General features: G+C 41.6%; 1 protein-coding gene across 1 annotated transcript in view; it reads left to right on the top strand.

Annotated features, from left to right (window-relative positions):
- Positions 1-24,684, top strand: part of MERTK (MER proto-oncogene, tyrosine kinase) — a 137,533-nt gene that overhangs the window by 93,357 nt on the left and 19,492 nt on the right. The window contains exons 9-15 of the mRNA XM_037727200.1: positions 3,761-3,914; positions 6,517-6,670; positions 12,613-12,698; positions 14,503-14,598; positions 15,620-15,700; positions 19,480-19,572; positions 21,244-21,362. Coding sequence (XP_037583128.1) covers positions 3,761-3,914; positions 6,517-6,670; positions 12,613-12,698; positions 14,503-14,598; positions 15,620-15,700; positions 19,480-19,572; positions 21,244-21,362 — 783 coding nt within the window. The remainder of the gene's footprint in view (positions 1-3,760; positions 3,915-6,516; positions 6,671-12,612; positions 12,699-14,502; positions 14,599-15,619; positions 15,701-19,479; positions 19,573-21,243; positions 21,363-24,684) is intronic.

Raw genomic sequence — 24,684 nt, 5'->3', positions numbered from 1 at the left:
TTGCACTCCAGCCTGGGCAACAAGAGTGAAATTCTGCCTCAAAATTTTAAAAAAAAGAAATTACGTCTATTCGTTTTTAAACTATATTTGAGGTTACCATTTAAGGATATTCTTAGAGAAAATTGTTAAACCTCCGTTAAAATATATGTCCTGTATCTTTCTAATCACTATGTTAACATTTATTATAATTCCACCCTTAAACTGTGATAACCCGTGACCATCTTCAATATGTGTGATTGATAAACATTGGCCAGCATCTTTGTCATACTTTGATATTCAGAATGATGGCAATGGCTATGATACTGGCCATCACTGAATGGTGGGAGCATTTGCTCTGGGCCAGGCACTGTTCTAAGCACGTTACACATTTGTTAACTCACAAAAATAAGAGATGGAACTTTAAAAAGTAATCTTTCTGGGGTTTCCTAGTGACTCATAGGCCCTAAGTGAGTAGACACAGGGTAAATATCCCTTATCCAAAGTGCCTGGGACCAGAAGTGTTTCAGATTGTGGATTCTGATTTTGGAATATTTGCATTATATTTACCAGTTGAGCATCCCAAATCGGAACTGCTTTAATTAGCATTTCCTTTGTGTCATGTCAGTGCTCAAAAAGTTTTGGATTTTGAAACATTTCAGATTTTGGGATATGAGATGCTCAAATTGTATTATAGCCTACTTGAATGTTTATTTCCAAAAGAATAATTTTGTTTTTGTTAGGGTTCCTTTTCTTCTATTCATTTAATTCTTTCCCAATCGTGTAATTCCTCTTATTTTGAGATAATTCTCTCATAAACTGAGGCATCATATTTGAGTCATTATAAGAAAGAAAGCACTCAGTCGAAACAGACCATTGTCTGCATTGGGCGTGAGGCTGGTCCTTTGGAGGAGCTGTCTACTGTGAAGCAGATGTGTTAGTTATGTCTCAGTGATGACCGGAGTCAACAAAGGGCTCCATGACTGTAGGGGTTTTGTCCATGGAGTTACTCTACCTGATGACTTTCTGCCCTGCTCCCAAATTAAATACAGAATGACCAAGTAACCCATAATCAAAAACAGTTTGCAGTAAATACAATGTTCTATTTCTTTTTTTTTTCTTTTTTGAGATGCAGTCCTTGTTGCCCAGGCTAGAGTACAGCAGCATGATCTCGGCCCACTGCATCCTCCGCCTCCTGGGTTCAAGCAATTCTCCTGCCTCAGCCTCCTGACTAGCTGGAATTATAGATGTGTGCCACTATGCCCAGCTAATTTTTGTATTTGTAGTAGAGGCGGAATTTTGCCATATTGGCCTGGCTGGTCTCGAACTCTTGACCTCAGGTTATCCGCCCCCCTTAGCCTCCCAAAATGCTGGGATTACAGGCGTGAGTCACCTTGCCCAGCCCAACGCTCTATTTCTAAAAAAGATATCACCGGAATTTACAAAAAAACGTTAATTATTAAGTTGTTCACTTAATTAACAAAAAAAGTCTATGGCAAATGTCATAGACTCAGAGTCCAATGGGGTAGAAAAAGGTTATATTTTCCTTTTCATCCCTCGTCTGAGGGTGTGATATTATGACACACTGTGTTTCTAGATGTATGTACACACATAATATATATATAATGTGTGTGGAAGGGAGGTTTCCATCCAGGGGTCCTGGCTCATTACTCCCATAGTCCTTGTTGTTTCCTAAGGGATTAAAACAACAAGCATATTTTTTGTTGAAGTATTTGGTCTTTTGTCCTTGGTTTCTGAAGCAGATTCAGAGCTTTAAAGGTGAAAGACAGTCTTTTGCTATAATGCTGGGGCACTTTAAGCCTCAGAAAACAGAATCTCTCTCGCTGATCTTCTCCTGCCCTTTTTCACGTACTCCTTTCTCCTTTTTCTCCCCAAGGCAAGGTTCTAATTTTCCCCTGCCTTTCTGCCTTAAGAGCCAGCCATAAAGAAATTCTTTGACCCACCCGATCTGATTAGAAGTCATAAGACTCGCATTTCGGAAGGAGTCCTACTTCCATTCCCTGGAGGAAGGAGCCATGCACAGAGAGGCCAAGAAGAATCCGAACAGATAGGTCTTGTTGGATTTCCTCACTTAGTCTATTAGTATTAGACCATGCCCTTTTTGTTCAGTCACAATTCTATGAGGTTGTCGATCATGCCTATCCAATGGAGCCTCCATAAAAGGCCCACGAGGATGGGGTTCAGAGCACTTCTGGGTAGTGGAACACATGGAGGTTTCCAGGGGATGGTGCACCCAGGGAGGGCATGGAAGTTCCGCTCCACTTCCCATGTGCCTTGCCCTGTACAACTCTTCATCCATGTCTTCTGCAATATCCTTAATAATAAACCGGTGAATGTCTTTTCCTACGTTCTGTGAGCTACTCTAGCAAATTAAACAAACTCAAGGAGTGGGTGATGGGGCCCTGATTTATAGCCAGTCATGCCAGAAGTGTAGCCAATCAGACTGCCTGGGGCTTGTGATTTGCATCTGAAATTGGGGGCACTCTTGGGGACTAAGCACTCACCCTATGGGATCTGACACTATCTCCAGGGATAACGTGAAATTGAATTGGGCTGGAGGATGCCAAGCTGGTGTCTGCTGTGGAAATGACTGACTGGTTGTTGGTAGGGAAAAATTCTCATATACTTCTTGGTGACCAGAGGTCACAAAAGTCTTCTGGGTTGACTATTATCATGTGAGAGGAGGGAAAACAGCTTGTTTTTTCTGCAGGGGACATGGGGGCATTTCTGGGTCCTGATGGTCACTGTCTGTTTAGATTTAGAAACAGTCTCTGGATGGCCAACCCAGATGCCCCCTTGCTCCTGAATGATGGACTGCTTCCTCCTTAAGGGTTAAGATGGTTTTATTCTTCATTATCACTAGGAAAGTGACTGGCTTGAAAGCAAGTGACCAGGGAATAAAGTTACCAACAGAACTGCCTTTGCTGTTCATTGATGATCTGTGACATCTGTGACCTACGCGACCTGATACTTCTTTCTCTCTCTGAAATCAAATTTCCAAAATTCAGATATAAAGACATGTTCCTAGAACTTCATTTCAGCTTTCACAGCCCCTACAATTTTCATTTGAAAAGCCAGCCCAAACACAAAATTAGTTTCCTACACTAGAGAACATAATGATTATAGATGTTTGGAAAAAGGGAGGAAGATGTCCTATAAACACTTAGTTCTGGTTATTCTTTTTCCTTTGTTTGCATGACAGTGACTTTAAAATAACATATAAATAAAAATAAAACCAGAGTTTTGAAAATTGAGCAAGTTGTACATTTGTCATACTGAAAGAAAAAAAAGCATCAGCGCCCTCTTCCAGGTAGATTTTAGTAGAAATTCTTATAATTTCAAGGAACAGGAACCCACTCATACTGGTTCAAGGGCAGGCGGCAGGTGGACAATGTCAAGGGACGGTGTGACTGGCATATTGTGCTGTGGGTGGTTCTGAGGATCGGGGACTCGAGGAGTCGGTCTTACTCTGCCATCTGGGTACATCTGCATGCTCCCTCTCTTCCAGAAGCTTCTTTAGAACAACTCTAAGTGACAAGCCCTCATGGCCCTAGCTTGCCAACACCCCCAAAACTTGAGGTTGCATACTGTCCCTACCCACTTTTTGGTTCCATTGGCTGTGGCCTGAGTGAGGAAGAAACTCTGTGGAAGTGTGGCTACTGCCCCCAGACATGGGTGGGATGGCTTCCCTCAGAAGGAACTGTAGACGCGCCTGCAGTGTGCCTGGCCCTGTGTTTCATTTCTTCTTTTCCTCTGTCTCTAGAAAGAGCTCTTGGAAGAAGTCGGCCGGAATGACAGCCAAGCTCAGATCTCTGTTCAAGTCCACAATGCTACGTGCACAGTGAGGATTGCAGCCGTCACAAAAGGGGGAGTCGGACCCTTCAGTGACCCAGTGAAAATATTTGTCCCTGCGCACGGTGAGAGCTATACCCAGTAAGGGCTGATAGGATGTGGTGGTCCAGGCAGTGCACTGATTGCCAGAAAGTAACCTGGGGGATGGATGGCTGATTAAATAATGAAAAATAAGGCTGGGCTCATCTCAACACTTCGGGAGGCAAAAGCAAGAGGAATTTGAGACTAGCCTGGGCAACATAATGAGACCTTGTCTCTACAGAAAAGATTTTTTTTTTTTTTAATTAGCTGGGCATGATGAATCATGACTGTCATCCCAGCTACTGGGAGGCTGAGGTGGGAGAATTGCTTGAACCCAGGAGGCAGAGGTTGCAGTGAGCTATGATCACACCACTGTAGTCCAGCTAGGTAACAGAGCAAGACCCTGTCTCAAAAAAAAAAAGAAGAAGAAAGGAAAAATAAGAATCAAAAAGAATTTTTCCAATGATAAAGATATGATAACATGCTTTACAGAATAACCAATACCCATGGGTCCCTGCTATAGTTACTATTAATGGTAATAACTTACTTGGAAGGTCAGTCTTTTCAGATGCCAAGCCTGACTTTACTTAATGAACTTAATTGCAATGATGTGTACTGTACATGACTGAATTTTGGACGGGCAATATAGCTAATCCTTAGCTGTTTATCCCAGGGACTGTTTGTTTGCTGGTGCTTGTTTTGCTGTGTTTCAAACAGCACTGCTTTGCCATGTTTTTACCCATTCAATCCTTGGGCAGCACGCTTTGTGCTTTGGTCTGCATAGAACGTGAAATATTTCCTATGGAAGCCATCCTCAGCCTGTCCTGGGCCCACTGAGCTAAATGCCCAGCCATGTGTTGGCTTTTGCATGTTGCTGAAATGCCCTTTGGCACAGTGCCACTGTGGTACCCCAGGTGACTCAAGTGCTGTGCTCACTCAATAACCCAATGGAGCCACCTTTGTTCTGATTCTGACCTGCCCTAGGTTGTTTAATGTTAAACTGCTGTCATAAAGTCCATCCATAGACACCTAGATCAGTGCGTTTATACATTAAGTTCTTGCCAAACATGACCTTTGTACTCGATAGCAGACAGAACTTGTGAGCAGACGTTTGAGTTCCCATGTGTCTGTTCCCAGTGACCCTCAAACTCGGTCTCCCTTTTGGTGCTGAAATGGAACCATATTAGGTTCCTGTAGCCCATAGGCACAGTTTCTGGGGAACATTAGTAACTGGTGATGGGGAGGCAAGATGTGTCTACCTGGTAGAAATTCAAAGACAGTGAGATTCTGGCCAGGCGTGGTGAGTCACGCCTGTAGTTCACCACTTTGGGAGGCCAAGGCAGGCAGATATATTGAATTCAAGAGCTCAAGATCAGCCTAGCCAACATGGTGAAACCCCATCTCTATCAAAAATAACAACAAAAATTAACAGGGTGTGGTGGCATGCGCCTGTGGGTCCCAGCTACTTGGGAGGATCTCTTGAGCCCAGAAGATGGAGATTGCAGTAAACCAAGATCATGCCACTGTACTCCTGCCTGGGTGACAGAGTGAGACCCCATCTCAAAACAAAATAAAATAAAACAAAACCAAAAAAGAACAAAGACAGTAAAATTCTGATTCTAAAGGGACAGCTTAAAAATATAAGAGTTTAGGCAGGGCGCAGTGGCTCATGCCTATAATCTCAGCACTTTGGGAGTGTGAGGTGGGCAGATGCCTTAAGGTCAGGAGTCCCAGACCAACCTGGCCAACATGGTAAAACCTTGTTTGCTATGCAGGCAGTCCTTACCTTGCATGGCTCCAGTATGCACAAATTTCAATTACCACGGTTAAATAATAGCCGTTCCCCAAAAATATAGTTCAAATTTTAGTCACTATTCTATATTAACTGTAATGGCATAAAGCATAAACTCCGGCTGCTGGCTCTTCAGACCACCAATCGCTGTAGAAATAACAGATGAACATCACAATCACGACCAATGGCGTCACTTCTTCCAAAGTCTGTTGTGATTGGTCCCTGAGCTTTTGTCACTCATTTTGTGCCCACCTAGCAGAGGCATGTGGCTGTGTTGCCTCCTTGTCTCCCAGGGACAAACCCACATGACATTTAATAAAAATGTGTTATTGAAAGAGGGTATTGGTGAACAAAGGTAAAAGTGCAGCAAAGAAACGCACAATAAGTGGTTGACGTAAAATTTGAATTGAACGTAAAATTCGAATTGAACGTAAAACTGGAAAGTTGATACTGCCCCCACTGATAAACTTTAGGTATGAACCAGAGGTCCTTAGTGAAGGTGAACTAATATTTTTCATTTACTTGTACATGTATAATTGACATGAATTTTCTCACTGATTTTTAAATTACTGTGTTTAATTAACAATTGAAAAATTGTGTATACCTATGGAGTACAATGTGACATTTTGATCTATGTTTATGTTGTGGAATGAGTAAATCAAGCTAGTTTCCCATCGATTATTAAGATCTCTTTGGATGATCTCAGCTTACACAAAGTGAGGCCTGCCTACATTTGTAGATTATAAAAGATTTAACTGAGTTCTGAAAGCTTTGACAATTTGTTCTTCCCTATTACAAGCCAGTGTTTCTCGTGTTATTTCAAACCCATGATTGGTCTATTGGTATTTTTCCAGGTTGGGTAGATTATGCCCCCTCATCAACTCCGGCGCCTGGCAACACAGATCCTGTGCTCATCATCTTTGGCTGCTTTTGTGGATTTATTTTGATTGGGTTGGTTTTATACATCTCTATGGCCATCAGAAAAAGAATCCAGGAGACAAAGTTTGGGTAAGTCTCCCAGCTAAAAATGTTTGCCCAGTGATACCACTGGTTGAACTCCTGACAAGGTTGTTACACCAAGTTATTATGCCTTTCCTGTTGTCCTTGCTGCTCACATTGCTCCCAGATGGCTGTCCTGCCTGATGCATATCCTGGGCTTAGGCAGCTTCCTGACTTAGGCCATGGCCTACAGAGGCAGCTGCCAGCAAAAGCCAGCCCTGAAAAGGATTCTTTTACAGAAAGAGTATAGTAGGCCTTTGCTACTCAAACTGGGTTGCTGTTAAGTGAGGACTTTTATTAGAAGCCTTAAAAATAGGCCAAATGCTGTGGCTCACACCTGTAATCCCACCACTTTGGGAGGCTGAGATGGGAAGATCACTTGAGGTCAGGAAATTGAGACCAGACTGGCCAACATGGCGAAACCTCGTCTCTTCAGAAAATACGAAAATTAGCTGGGCATGATGGCACATGCCTGTAATCCCAGCTACTCGAGAGGCCGAGGCACAGGAATTGCTTGAACCCAGGAGGCAGAGACTGCAGTGAGCTATTGCGCTACTGTACTCCAGCCTGGGTGACAGAGCGAGACCTTGTCTCAGAAAAAAAAAATAAATAATGCTGATTATTTTTCTTCAACGTATATATAGATAAAGATATGGGGAGGAAATTCACCAAAGTAATAGCAACTGTGGCTAGTATTATTGTGGGTGACTCTGTTTTGTTGTTGTTGTATTTTGCACATGTCCTATAATGATTATTTTTCTAACAGGGACAAAGTTTATATTTTAACATTCAAATGAGAAGAAAGATCTCTTGTTCACATTTTCTATGCATTTTACTTTTATAATAAAACACTAATTAAATATCAGTGAAAATGAGAAGCTGTGTTAAAGCAACCTAATGAAAAGAAGGCTGTGTATAAATGTTGTTTCTGGAACTCAGTTTTCTGCTGCAGGGTTCTGGAAGCAAATTTGGATTTCCATGAAATCAAATTTATCATTAATGAGTGAGGAGGAAGCATTTTGTATGAGATAAATTGTTGGCAGGTTAGAGCGGGACAGAATGAGTGAGGGGTGTATGGCTGTGCTTTGGAGGGGGCTAAGCAGCCCTCTTTCATTGTTCCACCTTCAGAATGCTACTAGAACATCCCACTAACTCCAACACTTGCGTTAGGCATGGGAAGGGGCTTAAGATTGGCAGCCAGGCTGCCCTTTATTTGTGTTCATCCCTGTCTTAGGGGTCAGTTACTTTAGTCCTTACAAGCCTATTCTTATAATTATTATATCTTAGTATGTGAATTCTAAGAATGACTATTTTAAAGAAGTAGACAAAATCTGATCTAAATCTTGAACATATAATTGACTAAAATACATCCCAGTGTCTTGGTGTGACATGTAGGCTCATCACAAAACAAGTACAGAGAACCTCTGCAGAAGTTGCAAGAGTAGCTCATTAATATGTATTAAAGGCCTGCTAGGCACTGGGCACTGAGGTGGACTGGAATACAGTGGTGAATAAAATCCTGCCCTCATGTGGTTCACAGTTTATGGGGAGTCAGGCAGTAGTCAAGCAGTCACAAAAATAGACTTAAAATGGCAACTGTAATAAATTCTATATAAAGGGTTATGAATGTGTCTGAAAAATTTGACTGCATTAAGAAAGTCAGGGAAGGCTTTCATGCAGAAGTGGCTGACACTTGAGCTAAGATCTGAAGAAAGAGCAGGTATTCATTAGATGAGAGAGAAGAGCATCCCAGCCGGAAAGAGCAGCACATGCAAAAGCTGTATGATACTTGGGGTCTGGCAGGAGGAGAGAGCACTGGATTGAAAGTTGTTAATTCGTTCACTGGGTTCCAGCATTAATTCTACCAGTTTGACTAGCCTTTTAACTTTTCCAAGCTTCCTTGATATTATCTGTCTCTGAATAGTCTCCGTGGTCACTACCAGTTCTAAATGCTATGATTCTGAATTGGGACTTCTATAGACTCACTCCGTCATTAAAATATACTGAGTCTCTTAAGATGTTGACATCTTTAAGCATTCAGAACGAATGCAGTTTTTGTCATCAAGTGGAAATTCATGGTCAGCATTGTTGAAACAGTCACTGTTACAGAATGATTCATAAATATATTTGCTTGAAACTAACCAGACAGAATCAGAAAAATGAAGGCAAAGCTTCTATGGAGGTTCCAAATTTCGATGGGGACTGGTAAATCCTCCTAGAATGTGCAACTAAGGTAATCCCGGAGGGCTGGAGTGCAGTAGCCAAGGGATGCACATTACCTTTTGAAACCTTTGCCAAGAGTTTTAGGAACTGTATATAGCAATGCTGATCTTCCCAGCTCCCAGGAATCAATTACCTTTCTGCTTCTTCTGAAGTCTTTCTTTGGTTCCCTCCTTTTTGGCTTTCCTTTAGGAAAAAAATTTTTTTTGTTGTTTAGAATATTATATATCATTTTGACTCTAGTTTAAAAATACATTAAAGACAACATGCTGGGATGAGACCCCATTCACAGCAGCATAAAAACTATAACATTCCTGAGAATAAACCCAATAGATGTGCAAGAGCTTTGTAGAAAAAAAGCATTAAACTTCCTGATAGTGTTAAAGAAGAATAAATTGACAGATGTGTACCATGTTCATGGATGGGAAGGCTCAATATTCTCAAAAGAAGAAGTTTCCCTAAGTTTACCATAAATTCAATAATCACCATCACAATTGGTTCTTGAGAAAAGTTGGCAAATTGATTTGAAAATATATGGGCTGGGCGTGGTGGCTCACCCCTGTAATCCCAGCACTTTGGGAGGCCAAGGCAGGCAGATCATGAGGTCAGGAGATTGAGACCATCCTGGCTAACACGGCAAAAACCCATCTCTACTACAAATACAAAAAGTTAGCCGGGCATGGTGGTGTGCATCTGTAGTCCCAGCTACTTGGGAGGCTGAGGCAGGAGAATCACTTGAACCTGGGAGGCGGAGGTTGCAGGGAGCTGAGATTGCACCACTGCACTCCAGCCTGGGTAGCAGAGTGAGACTCCAACTCAAAAAAAAGAAAAAAGAAAAAAAATATGTGAAAGAGTAAATGTGTAGGAATAGCCAAGACAGTTTTGAAAAACACAAAAATTTCAGTGTAGGGAGCTGGTTCTCCTAGACACAAAAACCTAATTTAGTGATTAGGGCAGTGAGGTATTGGTACAAACAGAAAAAACTCAGTTTGTGAGCAGCACAGGATGTTCATGTATAGGGCACTTTTAGGAACTGAATATAGGATGAATATAGGATCGCATTCCAAATCTGGAGAAATAAAAGAATGTTCAAAAAATTGACCCATTAGCTGGGAATCATGGTGCATACCTGTAGTCCCAGTTTTTCTGGAGGCTGAGGTGGGAGGACTGTGAAAGCCCGGGAGGCTGAGGTTGCAACGAGCCAAGATCACACCACTGCACTCCAGCCCGGGCAACAGAGCAAGCCCCTGTCTCAAACAAACAAACACTTTGTTCTAGGCACTGGATAGAGAGAAATGAGCAAGACATGCATGAGGCTGTCCACTTGAAGCTTATAGCCTAGCTGTTGAGAAATGCAGAAGAAAATGCTTCATGTGAAAATATTCCATCAGCTGGGTCTCTACTAACTCATAAGTTTAGCACCAAAATGGATCGTAGATATTATTTGATTCAACCCTGATTATAATAATCTGGGAAAGTTTGAGGTTGAACATTATAAAATTTACCAAAAAGTGGGGGTGCTGAGTACAGCAAATATATTAACAAGATTAAAATACTATTTCAAATATTTAGAAATAAACGATTTCCAGGAACCATTAAGCTCAGCAGAAGCTTAAAACAAATGAAAGACTTGTAACAGGTTATTTTTGTCTATACTGAAGTCCATTTCCCATGGATCCTTACTATAAGATCTATTCATTTGTTCCTTTTGTAAAAACACCTTCCTGCTCATTTTTAAATGAAAATGCTTTTATTTTTATTTATAAAAGTGAAAATATAAAAGTAACATTGTATTTTTTAAAAATCAGATGATATAGAATAGTCAAAAGGAGAAAGTGAGGCCCATCTCAGGCCCATATATGGGTCTTGGTTGCTATTTTGGCACACATTCTTTCAAGTGCTTTGCTTTGTGTACATAAATATTTTTTTCAAAATTCTGTTATCTCTTTAAAATAATCTATGTACCTAAGGTAAATTGAGATTAAATCTGTAGGCCAGGCGCGGTGGCTCATGCCTATAATTCCAGCACTTTGGGAGGCTGAGGCAGGTGGATCACCTGAGGTCAAGAGTTCAAGACCAACTTGATCAACATGGTGAAACTTTGTCTCTCAAAAAAAAAAAAAAAAATAGCCAGGCATTGGTGCATGCCCGTATTCCCTGCTACTCAGGAGGCTGAGGCAGGAGAATCACTTGAACTCAGGAGGTGGAGGTTGCAGTGAGCCAAAATTGCTCCATTGCACACCAGCCTGGGCAACAAGTGCAAAACTCCATCTCAAAAGCAAAAAAAAAAAAAAAATCTGTAATCTAGACTTTCTAATTCATAATACTTTCCCACCAATTAGTCTAAAATGGTGACTACATTGATTATTAAAATAGACTTCATTTTTAAAATTGATTTATTTTTTTGACACAAGGTCTTGCTCTGTTGCCAGGCTGGAGTGTGGTGGTGCAGTCATGGCTCACTGCAACCTCAACCTTCAGAACCCATGTGATCCTCTCATCTCTGCCTCCCAGTTAGCTGGGACCGCAGGCACACATTACCACATCCAGCTAATTTTTTTATTTTTGTAGAGATGGGGGTGTCACTTTGTTGCCCCGGCTGGTTTTGAACTCCTCTGGACTCAAATGATCTTCCTGCCTCAGCCTCCCAAAGTGCTAGGATTATAGGCATGAGTCACCGTGCCCAGGCTTATTTTTTAGAACAGTTTTAATTTTACAGAAATATTGAGAAGATAGTACAGAGACTTCTCATATACTCCATACCTACTTTCCCCTATTATTAACAGCTTACATGATTAGTACATTTGTTACGGTTAATGAGCCAATGTTGATACATTGTCATTAACTAACATCTATACTTTCTTGAGATTTCCTTAATTTTTACCTAATGTCCCTTTTCTGTTCTGGGATCCCATAAGGATGCCACGGTACATTCAGTCTTCACATCTCCTTAGGCTCCTCTTGGCTGTGGCTGTTTCTTAGACCTTCCTTGTCTTTGATGATCTTGCCAGTTTTCACAAGTGTTAGATGTTTTGTGGGATGCCCTTCTATTGCAATTTTTTCAATGTTTTGCTCATAATGAGCATGGGTTATGGGTGATTGAGAGGAAGTGCACAGAATTAAAGTGCCATTGTCATCACATCTTATCAAGGGTCCATATTAACATGATTTATCACTGTTGATGTTGACGTTGATCACCTGGCTGAAGCAGTGTTTGCCGGTTTCTCTACCATGAAGTTATTTTTCCTTCCTTTCCTTTGGAAACAAGTCACTATGCATAGCCCACACTGAGAGCATGAGGATTTAACTCCCTTCACCCCTTAAGGGCACAATAACTACAGAAAATATTTGGAATTCTTCTAAATAGGAGATTGGTATCTTTTCCATTTCGTCATTCATTCAATCATATTTTCATAAGTGTGGCCTCATTGATATTCATCTTATACTCATAGTCTAGTACTACTTTAGTTTCTTGCTCAGATTGTTACAGCATTGGCCATTAGGAGCTTATCTGTTATTCTCTGGTCTTGATGGTGCCTAGCTAGAGTAGTTCGATATTGCCAAGTGAGTCTAAAATAAATCAAAGAAAGAAATGCATTTCTCCTAGGGGGAAAGTTTTGTTGTAGAAGAGCCTGTTGAAAAGGGTCCGCTCTGTAGCATCCTTGTGGAATCAGTGTCTGCCCCTGTAGCCCTGTTCTTATAGTGAAGTGTCTTTGTTTTCATTCACCCAGGAATGCATTCAAAGAGGAGGATTCTGAATTAGTGGTAAATTATATAGCAAAGAAGTCCTTCTGTCGGCGAGCCATTGAACTTACCTGTAAGTTGACTTTCATTTCCCTTTTTGGCAAAAGTTCAAATAGTTGAGAACAAAGAAAGAACAATAGACAGATTTCTAACAAAAACCAAAGGTATTGAAGAAGAATGGTTATTTTTAATGTACAAAATGTGTTTAGAAACCAGCAAGTAGATAGTCAGACATTGCCATGCACAGCTCTGTGGGCTAATTTACTGGAATCTGGAGCTGGACCTGGGGTTAAAAGGACTCATAATGTCATGAAATGTGACAGAAAAGAGGAACTTTCTGGGGTGACATAAGATGGGTAGAGGTCAGGGATTTAAAGAAAACTTCTAACTAGCAGACATAACCTCAAGCCTCATTCCTGTTTTCTTGGCAACCAACTCTGAGAATGATTTGCCAACATCCTTTGTAGCAATTATGGTTTGAGCTTTGCTGAATCAGAGTGAAGGCTTCTGGGTTAAACAGTAGAAATAAACAGATACTAGTGTTCCTGAATAATTTCAGAAAAAGTATAGAAAGGATATGCAAATATTAACAACAAATTCATACTTCTGGATATTTTCCCCCAATAAAGAAAAGACATAAGAATGATGGAATACAGGTTGCTATGAAATATAAACTTGCTTGGTGTGGATATTATTAATTTCTTTACTTTTCTAATCTTTAAGTTTTGACTTTTGATATCCTCAATTTTTTTTTTAATTTAAAATTTGTCATTTAGACCACTTTCTTTCCTTTATTGGAGAACCACTGGATAAAATTTTTTCTCTGAGAACTAATGTGTCCTTCTAATTATCCACATTTTTTGTCTCTCAAGAGCTTATACATGCCTTAACTATGGTCCAGACTGAATCATTTGCCAAGAGTTGTTGAACTGGTCTCCTTCTGATTAATTTCTCTTGCTGCCAACACATCTATTATATAGATACCTTACTGTATTACATATCTTATTATAGAAGAGCTTATTCTCCAGTTCCTCAAAGTGCTCAATTTGGCCCTTGCTGTGCTGTTATAATGAGATTTCATGTACAGTATGTGAAATAAGAGCTTGTTCTCTAGATGTTTCCTGGGGTTTGTGAGACTCCGTCCATAGCATAGGAGGGTAGGAGAGGTATGGTTCTTTTGTATACTATAGTTAGGGGTATAATATTAATAGTAAAGAATTCACTGGAAAGTACCTATTGACTTATCTTTCTTACCCCTTTAAGTCAAGGACAAACCACCCCATATGAATCTGATTGCTGGCTGCTGCTACCACACAACAGAAAGAGAGATGTGGCTCTGATTTTTCTAATTCTTCAGAATTAACCTTGCCCTGAAGGATTCATTATACTTAGTTTAATCATAATAAAGTATGAAGTTTTATTACTGGTGTTTTGGGGAGAGAAATAATAGATACAAAATGAAAAAAAAGGGGCGGGCACAGTGGCTCATGCCTGTAATCCCAGCAATTTGGGAGGCTGAGGTGGGCAGATAACTTGAGGTCAGGAGTTCGAGACCAGCTTGGCCAACTGGTGAAACCTTATCTCTACTAAAAATACAAAAATTAGCTGGATGTAGCATGGGCCTGCAGGCACGGAGGCTGAGGCACAAGAATCACTTGAACCTAGGAGGCGAAGGTTGCAGTGAGATGAGATTGCACCACTGCAATCCAGCCTGGGTGACAGAGTAAGACTCCGTCTCAAAAAATAAATAAATAGATAAATAAATTAAATAAATGAAAAAGAAATATTTATTATATAGGACTTTATTTCATTTTAATTATCAAATGAAAGAAAGCATGTGGAGAATTTTTATATATAGTATGTTACTCCTTTTTCAGTACGTAGCTTGGGAGTCAGTGAGGAACTACAAAACAAACTAGAAGATGTTGTGATTGACAGGAATCTTCTAATTCTTGGAAAAATTCTGGGTGAAGGTAAGCAGTTTAAAGTAATGCCTTTAAAATGTGGGATAAGAAGGTAAGCAGTTTAGAATACTTTTTAACGTGTATTTATTAAATAAAATACCATTTTAGGACTCTGTGTTATACTGTGGATCATTACATTTTATTATTTGAAATGGTAGACTACTGATTTTTGAAACTCAAATCCGGCAAATGAAGATTCTCTTCAATGCCTAGCACACACAGTAGGTCCTTGAAAAATATTAATTTTCTTTTCTCATTGAAAGCATGTACTTCATTGATTAGCTTCCTATGTACTTTAAATTTATTCCTCTAGTTCTTAAGTTTATTATTATTGGCACCTTTCTAATTAGGAACAAAAATGAAAATACATATTTAACTATTAAGTTGTTTTTAGGATGAATGATAATGGTATTAAGAGTTTGTGCATGGCCGGGCGCGGTGGCTCAAGCCTGTAACCCCAGCACTTTGGGAGGCCGAGGCGGGTGGATCACGAGGTCAAGAGATCGAGACCATCCTGGTCAACATGGTGAAACCCCGTCTCTACTAAAAATACAAAAAATTAGCTGGGCATGGTGGCACGTGCCTGTAATCCCAGCTACTCAGGAGGCTGAGGCAGGAGAATTGCCTGAACCCAGGAGACGGAGGTTGCGGTGAGCCGAGATCGCGCCATTGCACTCCAGCCTGGGTAACAAGAGCGAAACTCCGTCTCAAAAAAAAAAAAAAAAGAGTTTGTGCTTTAAAAACTTCAATAATATTTTTCATGTTCTCCTCTAAGTGTCTTGGATAGGTTATAATGCTTAATAAAGTGGTGAGCTAAGGTAGACCCAAGCCACCCAAGCTCATGACAAGCAGGAGACTAGAGCATGGCGCATGGCCGTGGTTGCAATGTGGGTGGCCTGGCAGGCTCTGCCTGGCTACCTGTGGGTGAATTGCTCTCATACCATGAAACCAGCAGCTCTAGCACTATAGCATTTCTGTGGTCAGGGGAGAATTTGCCCAGTGTCCATATAGATGTTCTTTTACTTCACAGGAGAGTTTGGGTCTGTAATGGAAGGAAATCTTAAGCAGCAAGATGGAACCTCTCAGAAAGTGGCAGTGAAGACCATGAAGTGTGAGTTATCAATGATGAATGCCATTCTTCTGGGGTAGGCAGTTACTTCAGTATTGGGTGCTCCATGAGGCCATATGTCACAATCTCAGTTGCCAGCAGGTCAGAAGGCAATGTGGAACACAGGTCACCAAGGAGGTATTACTATAATGAGCTCCTCATGCATGCATTACGTATTCTTTATACTCAAGGCAGCAACATTTTTTACTATTGCTAACTCTAGCATGCCTATGCATGCATTCTCTCTGTCTTGCTCATTCTTCCTTTCTCCCTCTCTCTCTTCTTATCTAGTAGAGCTCACAACTCTAAAGTAGAGCATGAATTGCCGAGGCAGGGGTGATCTGATGGCAACATCTGACCACAGGGGTTGGTCTGGCTGACCTGTCTATTGTGGTGGAACCACTTCCTCATTTGAATGGCCCTGAAGAAGCTGTGGGCTGCCTGGAAAGTAAATTTTCCAAAAAAGAGGATAAATATGTGGTCAAGACATATAAAGATTTGCTATCATAAGCTAGAACTTCCAAGCAAGCTGGGAAGAGAGCCAGCAGCGGGGCAGGGAGGGCCTTCTAAGTCATAGTCAAGATCCTACTTTATCCTGCAAGAAGTAGAGCGCTAGCTATTAAGAGTCTTAATCAAATGAGGAACAGAGCAGTTTACATTTCCAGAAAGTTCACTTTGGTGTCAGTGTGAAGAAAACAAATTACAGTGTTGACAAAAGTAGTGGTAGAAAGGCCAGTTAGGACATTTTAAAATTTGTATAGTCTAGGCCCTCTCAAATCCTTTTTTTTAAAAAATTGAGACAGAGTCTCACTCTGTCACACAGGCTGGAGTGCAGTGGCACCATCTTGGCTCACTGCAACCTCCAGCTCCTGGGTTCAAGCAATTCTCCCACCTCAGCGTCCCCAGTAGTTGGGATAACAGGCACCTACCACCAGGCTCAGCTAATTTTTGAATTTTTAGTAGAAATGGGGTTTCGCCATGTTGGCCAGGCTGGTCTTGAACCCCTGACCTCAAATCATCCGCCTGCCTCGGCTTCCCAAAGTGCTGGGATTACAGCATCGTGCCCGGCCTAAAATCTATATAGGTAAAGAAGCTATAGGGATTTGCTGACTTGTCTAATTGAAATAGCTAGAAAGGGGGCAGATTGTGCTGAACTTCTTTATCACCATAAGATGACCAGATTTCACTGACAGAGCAAGCTGGCATTTCCTCTCCATGTCCTTCTCCTAGGAAATGCATTTCTGAATCTGGGGCCATACAACTGTCTATGTTTGATTCTGTAGGTGTCTGGCTGGTCATGGCCTGTCACTGAGGGATTTGGAAAATAGACCATTGTCATGTGGCATTTCACCCACAGTCTTCATCACGAATCATGGATGGAAATTATTTGGTGCTCAGTTTGTCAATAATCTTGATGTTGCTTCCTTATTAATCCCTTTTACCTATTCAATATTATTTTTGATCAGGGAATAAAGTAAAATTGGATTCTTCCTAAAATTTAAATCTACTATTTACTGGACATTAAAGCATAAGTTAGATTATAAGCATGTACTGAGACTCTTAAATGAAAAGGCTAAAGTTTATTTATTTTTTTCTTTTTGAGACAGAGTCTTGCTCTGTTGCCCAGGCTGGAGTGCAGTGGCGTGATCTCGGCTCACTGCAACCTCTGCCTCCCAGGTTCAAGCAATTCTCCTGCCTCAGCCTCCCAAGTAGCTGGGACTATAGGCATGCGCCACCATGCCCGCCATGCCTGGCTAATTTTTGTATTTTTTGTAGAGACAGGGTTTCACCATGTTGGCCAGGCTGATCTTGAACTCCTGGCCTCAAGTAATCCACCCACCTCGGCCTCCCAAAGTGCTGGGATTACAGGTGTGAGCCACCATGACTGGCCTAGAGGCTGAAACTTAATTCAGTTATAAAAAGGAACCACAATAACAAACAAGTCATATGAACGGTGCTTTTTGCTTTTTAAGCAGTCTGTAATGACTAATATTTATGTGATACTCATTGTTAGCCAAAGGGCATTGCAATTATTCCTGCATTTCATCAGAACAACAGGAACAGAAAATGAACATGACTAAAAAGGATGTTGAGGAACTAGCCTCCAGATACTAAAACACCCTGAAGTTAGAATACTCACCGGAGCTGAACCAAGTACTGAGCCATATTCTGCACCATTCCTGCCTCTTGTATGATTTTATTTGAGCCTCACAGTGTGTCTGGGGGGAGTCCTTTCATGATCCCTATTTAGGGATATAAGGCAGGCATATTAGGAGGCCTGGTGAGAGGAGCTGAGCCTGGAACCTACTTTTTCTCTGGCTTGATTCTGCTGTTCTTTAATTTCATTACGGTAACTTGCATAGGGATTATGTCCCTGCTAATTGTTAAAGATTAAGAGAATAATCTGTAGCTTCAAAATCCCCAGGCTCAGCTACATCTACCCGCGGGTTGGTCCCCCAGGGAAGGGTCTGCAGGCAGAGCCCTACCACTCTATTTCCCCATGTGGTTGTTTGCAGCAAAAGGAATAAGTGAGAACAAATTTTTGCAGGTGTCTAGATTTTTTTTTTAATTAGAAAATTTTTAAATTTTTTCTAAATTTTCTTCAGTAGAAAGAAGATTAATATATACTGAGCCCATAGGATGGTAGACACGCTGAATTAGATGGCCTCATGCATGATTTCAATCATAGTTATACTCTGTTACAGCAAACTCCCTAAGGCAAGCTTGACTTTTTGTTTTGTTTGTCTGTTTTTAATTGTGGCAACATATACATAACATAAAATTTACCATCTTAACCATTCAAGTGTGCAATTCAGTGGTATTAAGAACCATATTCATAATGTTATACGACTATCACTACCATCTCCAAAACTTTTCATCTTGTAAAACTGCAACTCTACACCTACCAAGCAATGACTACCCACTACCCTCTCTCCCCAGCCTTGGCAACCACTATTCTATTTTCTGTCTCTGATTTTGACCCTCTAGGTACTTCATATAAGTGGAATCATACAGTATCCATCCTTTTGTGACTGGCTTATTGCGTTTAGCAAAATATTAGAATTTTAAATGTCTCTCTTGAGCCAATTTAGTTCAAAAAATGGTATAAAAGCGCATCCAGCTCACGAGGTGTGGTTCAACAACCAGACTTGCAGGATATAAACCAATAGGAAGGGAAAGGTGTGGGGTTCCTTCTTTCTTTCTTTTTTTTTTTTTAAGCAAATATAAGTGCAGCAGATTGGTTAGAATTGTCCTTTGTTTTGGTTTTGGTTTTGGGGTACTTTTTTCCTTTACCATTAAACTTTAACTGTTTAGAGCAGTTCAGGTTTGCAGAAAAGTACAGAGAATGTCCATAGGTGCCCTCCTAACATACACAATTTCTCCTATTATTAATGTCTTTTATTAATGAGCTGCATTTTTTGTGATTGAAGAACTCATACTGATACATTGTTATTAACCAGAGTCTATAGTTTACATTAGGGTTCATTCTTAGTGTTGTACAGCTCTGTGGGTTTGGACAAATGTGTAATGTCATGCATCCACTATTACAGTATCATATAGAATAACTTCTTGGCCCTAAAAGTCCCCCGTGCTTTGCCTGTTTGTCCCTCTCTTCTCTCCCCCTGCCCCTACTAGCCCCTGACAACCACTCATCTGTTTCCTGTCTCAATAGTTTCATCTCTTCCTGACCTAAGTTTGAGAGAACAGAATTGCTGTTGCCCACCCCCTCCCCTTAATTGAGTAAATTATCCATACCTAATCTTTTCTATTTTCTCCTTTAGTGGACAACTTTTCGCAGCGGGAGATCGAGGATTTTCTCAGTGAGGCAGCGTGCATGAAAGATTTCAGTCATCCAAATGTCATTCGACTTCTAGGTACTTCTGAGAAATGCGGGAGTGGGTGGCCAAGGGGACTCTGCTGATATGCTCTGTGCCAAAGGAAAAAAAATCTCTGGTGTAAATTAGTTTACACTTTGTATAACCCCAACATAATATGTAACATTGAGGTTTTCACCAGGACTTCTCTTCATAAGGATGTTTTCTGAGGCTGACAGTAATAATGAGTTTGCATTTTCTGGACACTGATGGGCTCAGGAATGATTTGAGTTTTCCACAGAATTCTAGGAGAATATGAATTAAATTGCTCTCAGTTACTCAAAGGCAAGACACAGAGGTGGTCATGTTATAATTTTTATTAATTAAACGTTATACGTGAGTTAGATAGCAGTGGGATAAAGCTGGAAAAGTAGGCAAATTCCATAGGTTATCTTTGAGAAATAATTTATTAACCTATTTGAAAGTACTGACTTCTTTTTTCTTTTTCTTTTTCTTTTTTTTTGAGACAGATTTTCACTCTTATTGCCCAGGCTGGAGTGCAATGGCTTGATCTCAGCTTACCGCAGCCTCTGCCTCCGCAGTTCAAGCAATTCTCCTGCCTCAGCCTCCAGCAGTAGCTGGGATTACAGGCATGCGCCGCCACACCCAGCTAATTTTGTATTTTTAGTAGAGACAGGGTGTCTCCATGTTGTCAGGCTGGTCTCGAAATCCCGACCTCAGGTGATCCGCCCACCTCAGCCTCCCAAAGTGCTGGGATTACAGGCATGAGCCACCGTGCCCAACCAAAAGTACTGATTTCTTAAGATTTTGGTACATTGATGATTTCATGGAATTGATTTAACAGTTGCATAGAATGTGAGTTAATGTAATTTGGCTTTGCAACTCCATTAGCTAAAAAATGCAAAGAAGGAGATGAAGTATCAAGTGGATGCTGTCCCAAGAGAGAAGAGCAACCTGGAAATAAGCGAATTTTCTGCTGACCTTGGTTTTTTGGTTCTTGTTTTGCCATCCTGTGACTGGATACATACTGACTAAATTCTTTTGAGATCTTTCAAAGTTTTATATGATTGACACTGCAGAGAGATGTGAAAATCAATGTTTGTATACAGTATTATGTCAAATCAACTACTGTTATTCATTCACTGCTATTGGCTTAGCTGACTATGAGAACAGTGGCACTTTGTGATCTCAACACAGAGTGCAGGAGCTTTTCAAGTTTGGGATCAGGTGACAGCGTTTGGCTCTCAGGTTCCATGATAAATGATATTGTAGCTTCTCCTTTATAAAACTGTTAAAATTTAGGGATGCCAATTTTTATCTATAGGCCTTCAAAGTTATTTTAATAGTTTAAGCATTTGCAGTGGACTTCTTCATATGATTAAATAGCTATCACATGAAACAAGTTCGCCCTTGAATCTTATGGGGTCACCCCTCAGACTCAGCCTAACAGAAATTCCTAGGTTTCTAGGTGGCTATACTTGTTACAGTTTGATTTGTGAGAGCCCTCGTGCCCTCATTAATCTGAAAGGAGTGGGGAAAAACAAGTAGTGGACGCTGCGTATGTTTCATTTTGTAGAACAGAGTGTGAGAGGAGCTCTTGGTTATTTTAATTGTTAACACATAGTGTCAGTTTGGCCAGTGGTCCTCCAGGGCTTTTCTGTTCACACTAACAAGGGCTCTTTGTAACTGATTCTGTGTTTGTAATTTCAGGTGTATGTATAGAAATGAGCTCTCAAGGCATCCCGAAGCCCATGGTAATTTTACCCTTCATGAAATATGGGGACCTGCATACTTACTTACTTTATTCCCGATTGGACACAGGACCAAAGGTAATGATCTTCTTGTATTACCTCTGAATGCTTCTCAGGGCTTGTGTGACTTAGCCAGGACAACCAAATCATCTAATCTTGAAAGTGAAGCCAGGAAGGAGAGGACTTTGACCTTTGTTCAGTACTCCCTGTGTGTCCAGGGACTGAAATGTGGTGTCTGTCCTCACAGCAGGCCTGTTCCAGATATTATTACTCCTGCTTTATGCTGGGGCAAAGTGGCGGTGCATACAGTCTTATGGACAAAGCCTTACCAACTTGAGTTGGGTGACCCAAGCTCCAGGTTCGGCAGTTCATACCCCTCATGGCCACATAATCCCCAGAGCTCGCAGACCATGGGAAGGCCATTAAAGATGGCTCTCCCAAAAGAAATTTTACAGAGCTCATTCTGGAGTTCACAGATGTCAACCTTTGAAGAAGTGTGGATGAGCCAAAAGGACTGTACAACTGACGTTCTGAAAAATGTTTGCAATATTTTTCTCCCTATGTTGACTTACCTACCATGAGCACTGTGAAGTCCTGGTGATTTTGGATGTAGCTGTAGAGGCAATTATGGATCATCTAGGAAATTTAGAACCACGGACAGGCTTGCCTTTCTTCAGAGTCAATTTTTAGTATTGATGTCAAGGGTTGTAGAGTTAAGGAATCATAGCCACTGGGGACGTTGTGTTTTTAATTTCCTGGGCCCCTTTATCTGAAATGAAAACAGTATCCTCCTGTCATGTTTTGTGGACAGATGGTAGACTGTGAGCAGGAGGTGTGAGCGTGTCCTGACTACATGCCTGGCTGAGCAGCACGCCCTTCCTGCCTTTCACGCACCTTCTGTGTCTGTTGGAGGAGACAGTGATCCTGCAGGGTTCTGGTTGGGACACGTGTGGGAACAGTGTGTGGCTGGCCTCTGTCAACAATCATTCTCTGATGGCAAAAGTTACTCCAGATCATCACTGCCCTTAATCACTGCTGTAAGAAACCACAGGTCCTGGGAAGGAATCGCACCACTCAGTCCACACTTTGGCATTCTCGGACACACCCCACCTTTATCCCTTTAGCTACCATCAGTATCAGGATCGCTGAATGCAGTAATGCAATTAGGAACAACTGCTTCCTTCACTGCGTCAACGATGGCTCTGGGAAAGAATTCTTGCTGCTCTTACTTGATGGTCTGATGAGTCCACAGGATGAAAGAGCAAGGAAATTAGTTCTTAGAGACCATGAAAACTCACTCCCACTGACTCTGCAGACAAAACACAGAGGGGAAACGTCCTGTGCATGACCAGTGTGGTAAAGTTCCGCATACTTCTCTGTATCTACAGACTGGGGGTGACAGTGGCCTAGGGTCATCCAGGTCACTTTTCCACGTGAAGCAATGACATGGGACTCACTCACAAACCCTTACCCCAAAGTAGATTTATTAAGTTCTGGCTGGGTGTGGTGGCTTACACCTGTAATCCCAGCATATTGGGAGGCCAATGTGGGCAGATCACTTGAGGTCAGTTTGAGACCAGCCTGACCAACATGATGAAACCCCATCATGTCTACTTAAAAAATACAAAAATAAGCCAGCTGTGGTGGCAGGCACCTGTAATACCAGTTACTCAGAGGCTGAAGCAAGAGAATCACTTGAAATTGGAAGGCGGAGGTTGCAGTGAGCCAAGATTGCCCCACTGCACTCCAGCCTGGGTGACAGAGTTAGACCCCATCTGAAAAAAAATAAAAAATAAAAAGGCTTATTAAGTTCTTTAGTTCACTCTGTGAACAAGTGCTGACTCTGAGCTGGGCAATGAGCTCTAGGAACACTGGAGGGAGCGTGACAGATGTAGTTCCTGCCCCATGGAGTGGTGGGTGAGGGGAGAACAGGAAACAGACAGTTGGTTATTCACAGTGAGGGAGCTGTGAATAACCAAGCACCAGGAGCACAGGGGCTCAAGTGCCCAGTGGGCCAGGCAGAACTCAGTGGGGGCAAAGGGGCATGATGGGTGCAGGGTAACCAGACTGGGCGCTGTGATGTGCATGCATAGGTGCAGAACCTCATGGTGGCAGGGCCAGGACTTCTTCGCTTCAGTAACCTGGAGAACGTTGGCAGATAGATCAGAAATGGTGATTGGAATATGATGCCCCATATACTGTGGGGTCTGCTGCTTAGTAGAAGGGATTGCTGTAGAGAAATGTGCATTCCCTTTCTCCTGACCCTCGACACCCAGTCATTGAGAATCTTAATGTCAGTAAAGCCACATTCCTTCTAAAAGATGTTTGGGCCCCGTGTGCTGTCAGAGAAGCTTCTTGTTTTTAGAGTCTCCTCTCTTTTGGCTTGTTCATTATAAAATCCCTGGATTCAGGATGCATTTCAGTTCCCCAATGGAGGCTGCATGGAGTTGCATTCTAGTTGTTCACCGAGAATAAACTCACTCACTTCATTCATCTTCTCTTTATCATGAGTCTTCCCAGCCTCAGGATCAGAAGACGTGTTGGGAATTGGTAGGCCGGCATGCGTGCCTCACCAGTGCCCCAAAGAGGGGCAGCAACCCCTGCCCTGAATTTTTCCAGCACAGAGAAACTAGACAGAAGCAGGACCTCAGTCTGAAGTGCCCCAACATCTAGTAACTTATGAACTTAATAACCACATGTCACAGGTGACTGCTAGACACAGGTGATGGTGAACCATGATGACAATGACAACTGAGGACCTTCATGGGGGAAGTTGGCTTAGAAAGACACTAGCCCTCATCCTAAGAGACAGGTCAATCTGTAGAACAGCCCTTTCTTCAAAATTTGGGAAAGCAGTTGAAACAGGCACAAACGTGAGACTCAATTTAGGGTCAGCACATGCTGGAGCCTCCTTTTCTACTTCCAGCTGACTTTGCTGATATCTTAACACCTGTGTGTGATGGAGGGGAGTGGACTTTTGCTTTGCTTTTTTTCCCCCTTTTGCTCTTTCTGTTCCTCCTGGGGACAGTCTAAGTGACCTGGACAGGAAAGTAGACCCCATTGTTTTTTTCCAGCTCCCCCCGGCCCCATGCCCACACTTACTCCTGTTCTCTTCCATGAGAATGCACTTGTTGTCTTTCACCAGCACAAGCACTAACTGTAGAGACAGGAAGCTGCAGCCACATCACAGTGTTATAAAATCACCAAGACTCCTCCAAAGAGGTGAGGGGCCTAGCCCAACACAGAAAACATTACAGATAGGACTATTTTCTGCCACTTTTTCCCCCAAAAAGAAAGATGATAACATTATAAGAAGTCTGTAAAAGAATAAAAAAGTGCCGGGCACGATGGCTCACGCCTATAATCCCAGCACTTTGAGAGGCCGAGGCGGGTGGATCAC

This window comes from Cebus imitator, unplaced genomic scaffold (assembly GCF_001604975.1).
Source record: "Cebus imitator isolate Cc_AM_T3 unplaced genomic scaffold, Cebus_imitator-1.0 Scaffold222, whole genome shotgun sequence".
NCBI classification, from domain to species: Eukaryota; Metazoa; Chordata; class Mammalia; order Primates; family Cebidae; genus Cebus; species Cebus imitator.
This window is presented reverse-complemented; position numbering and strand designations above follow the sequence as displayed.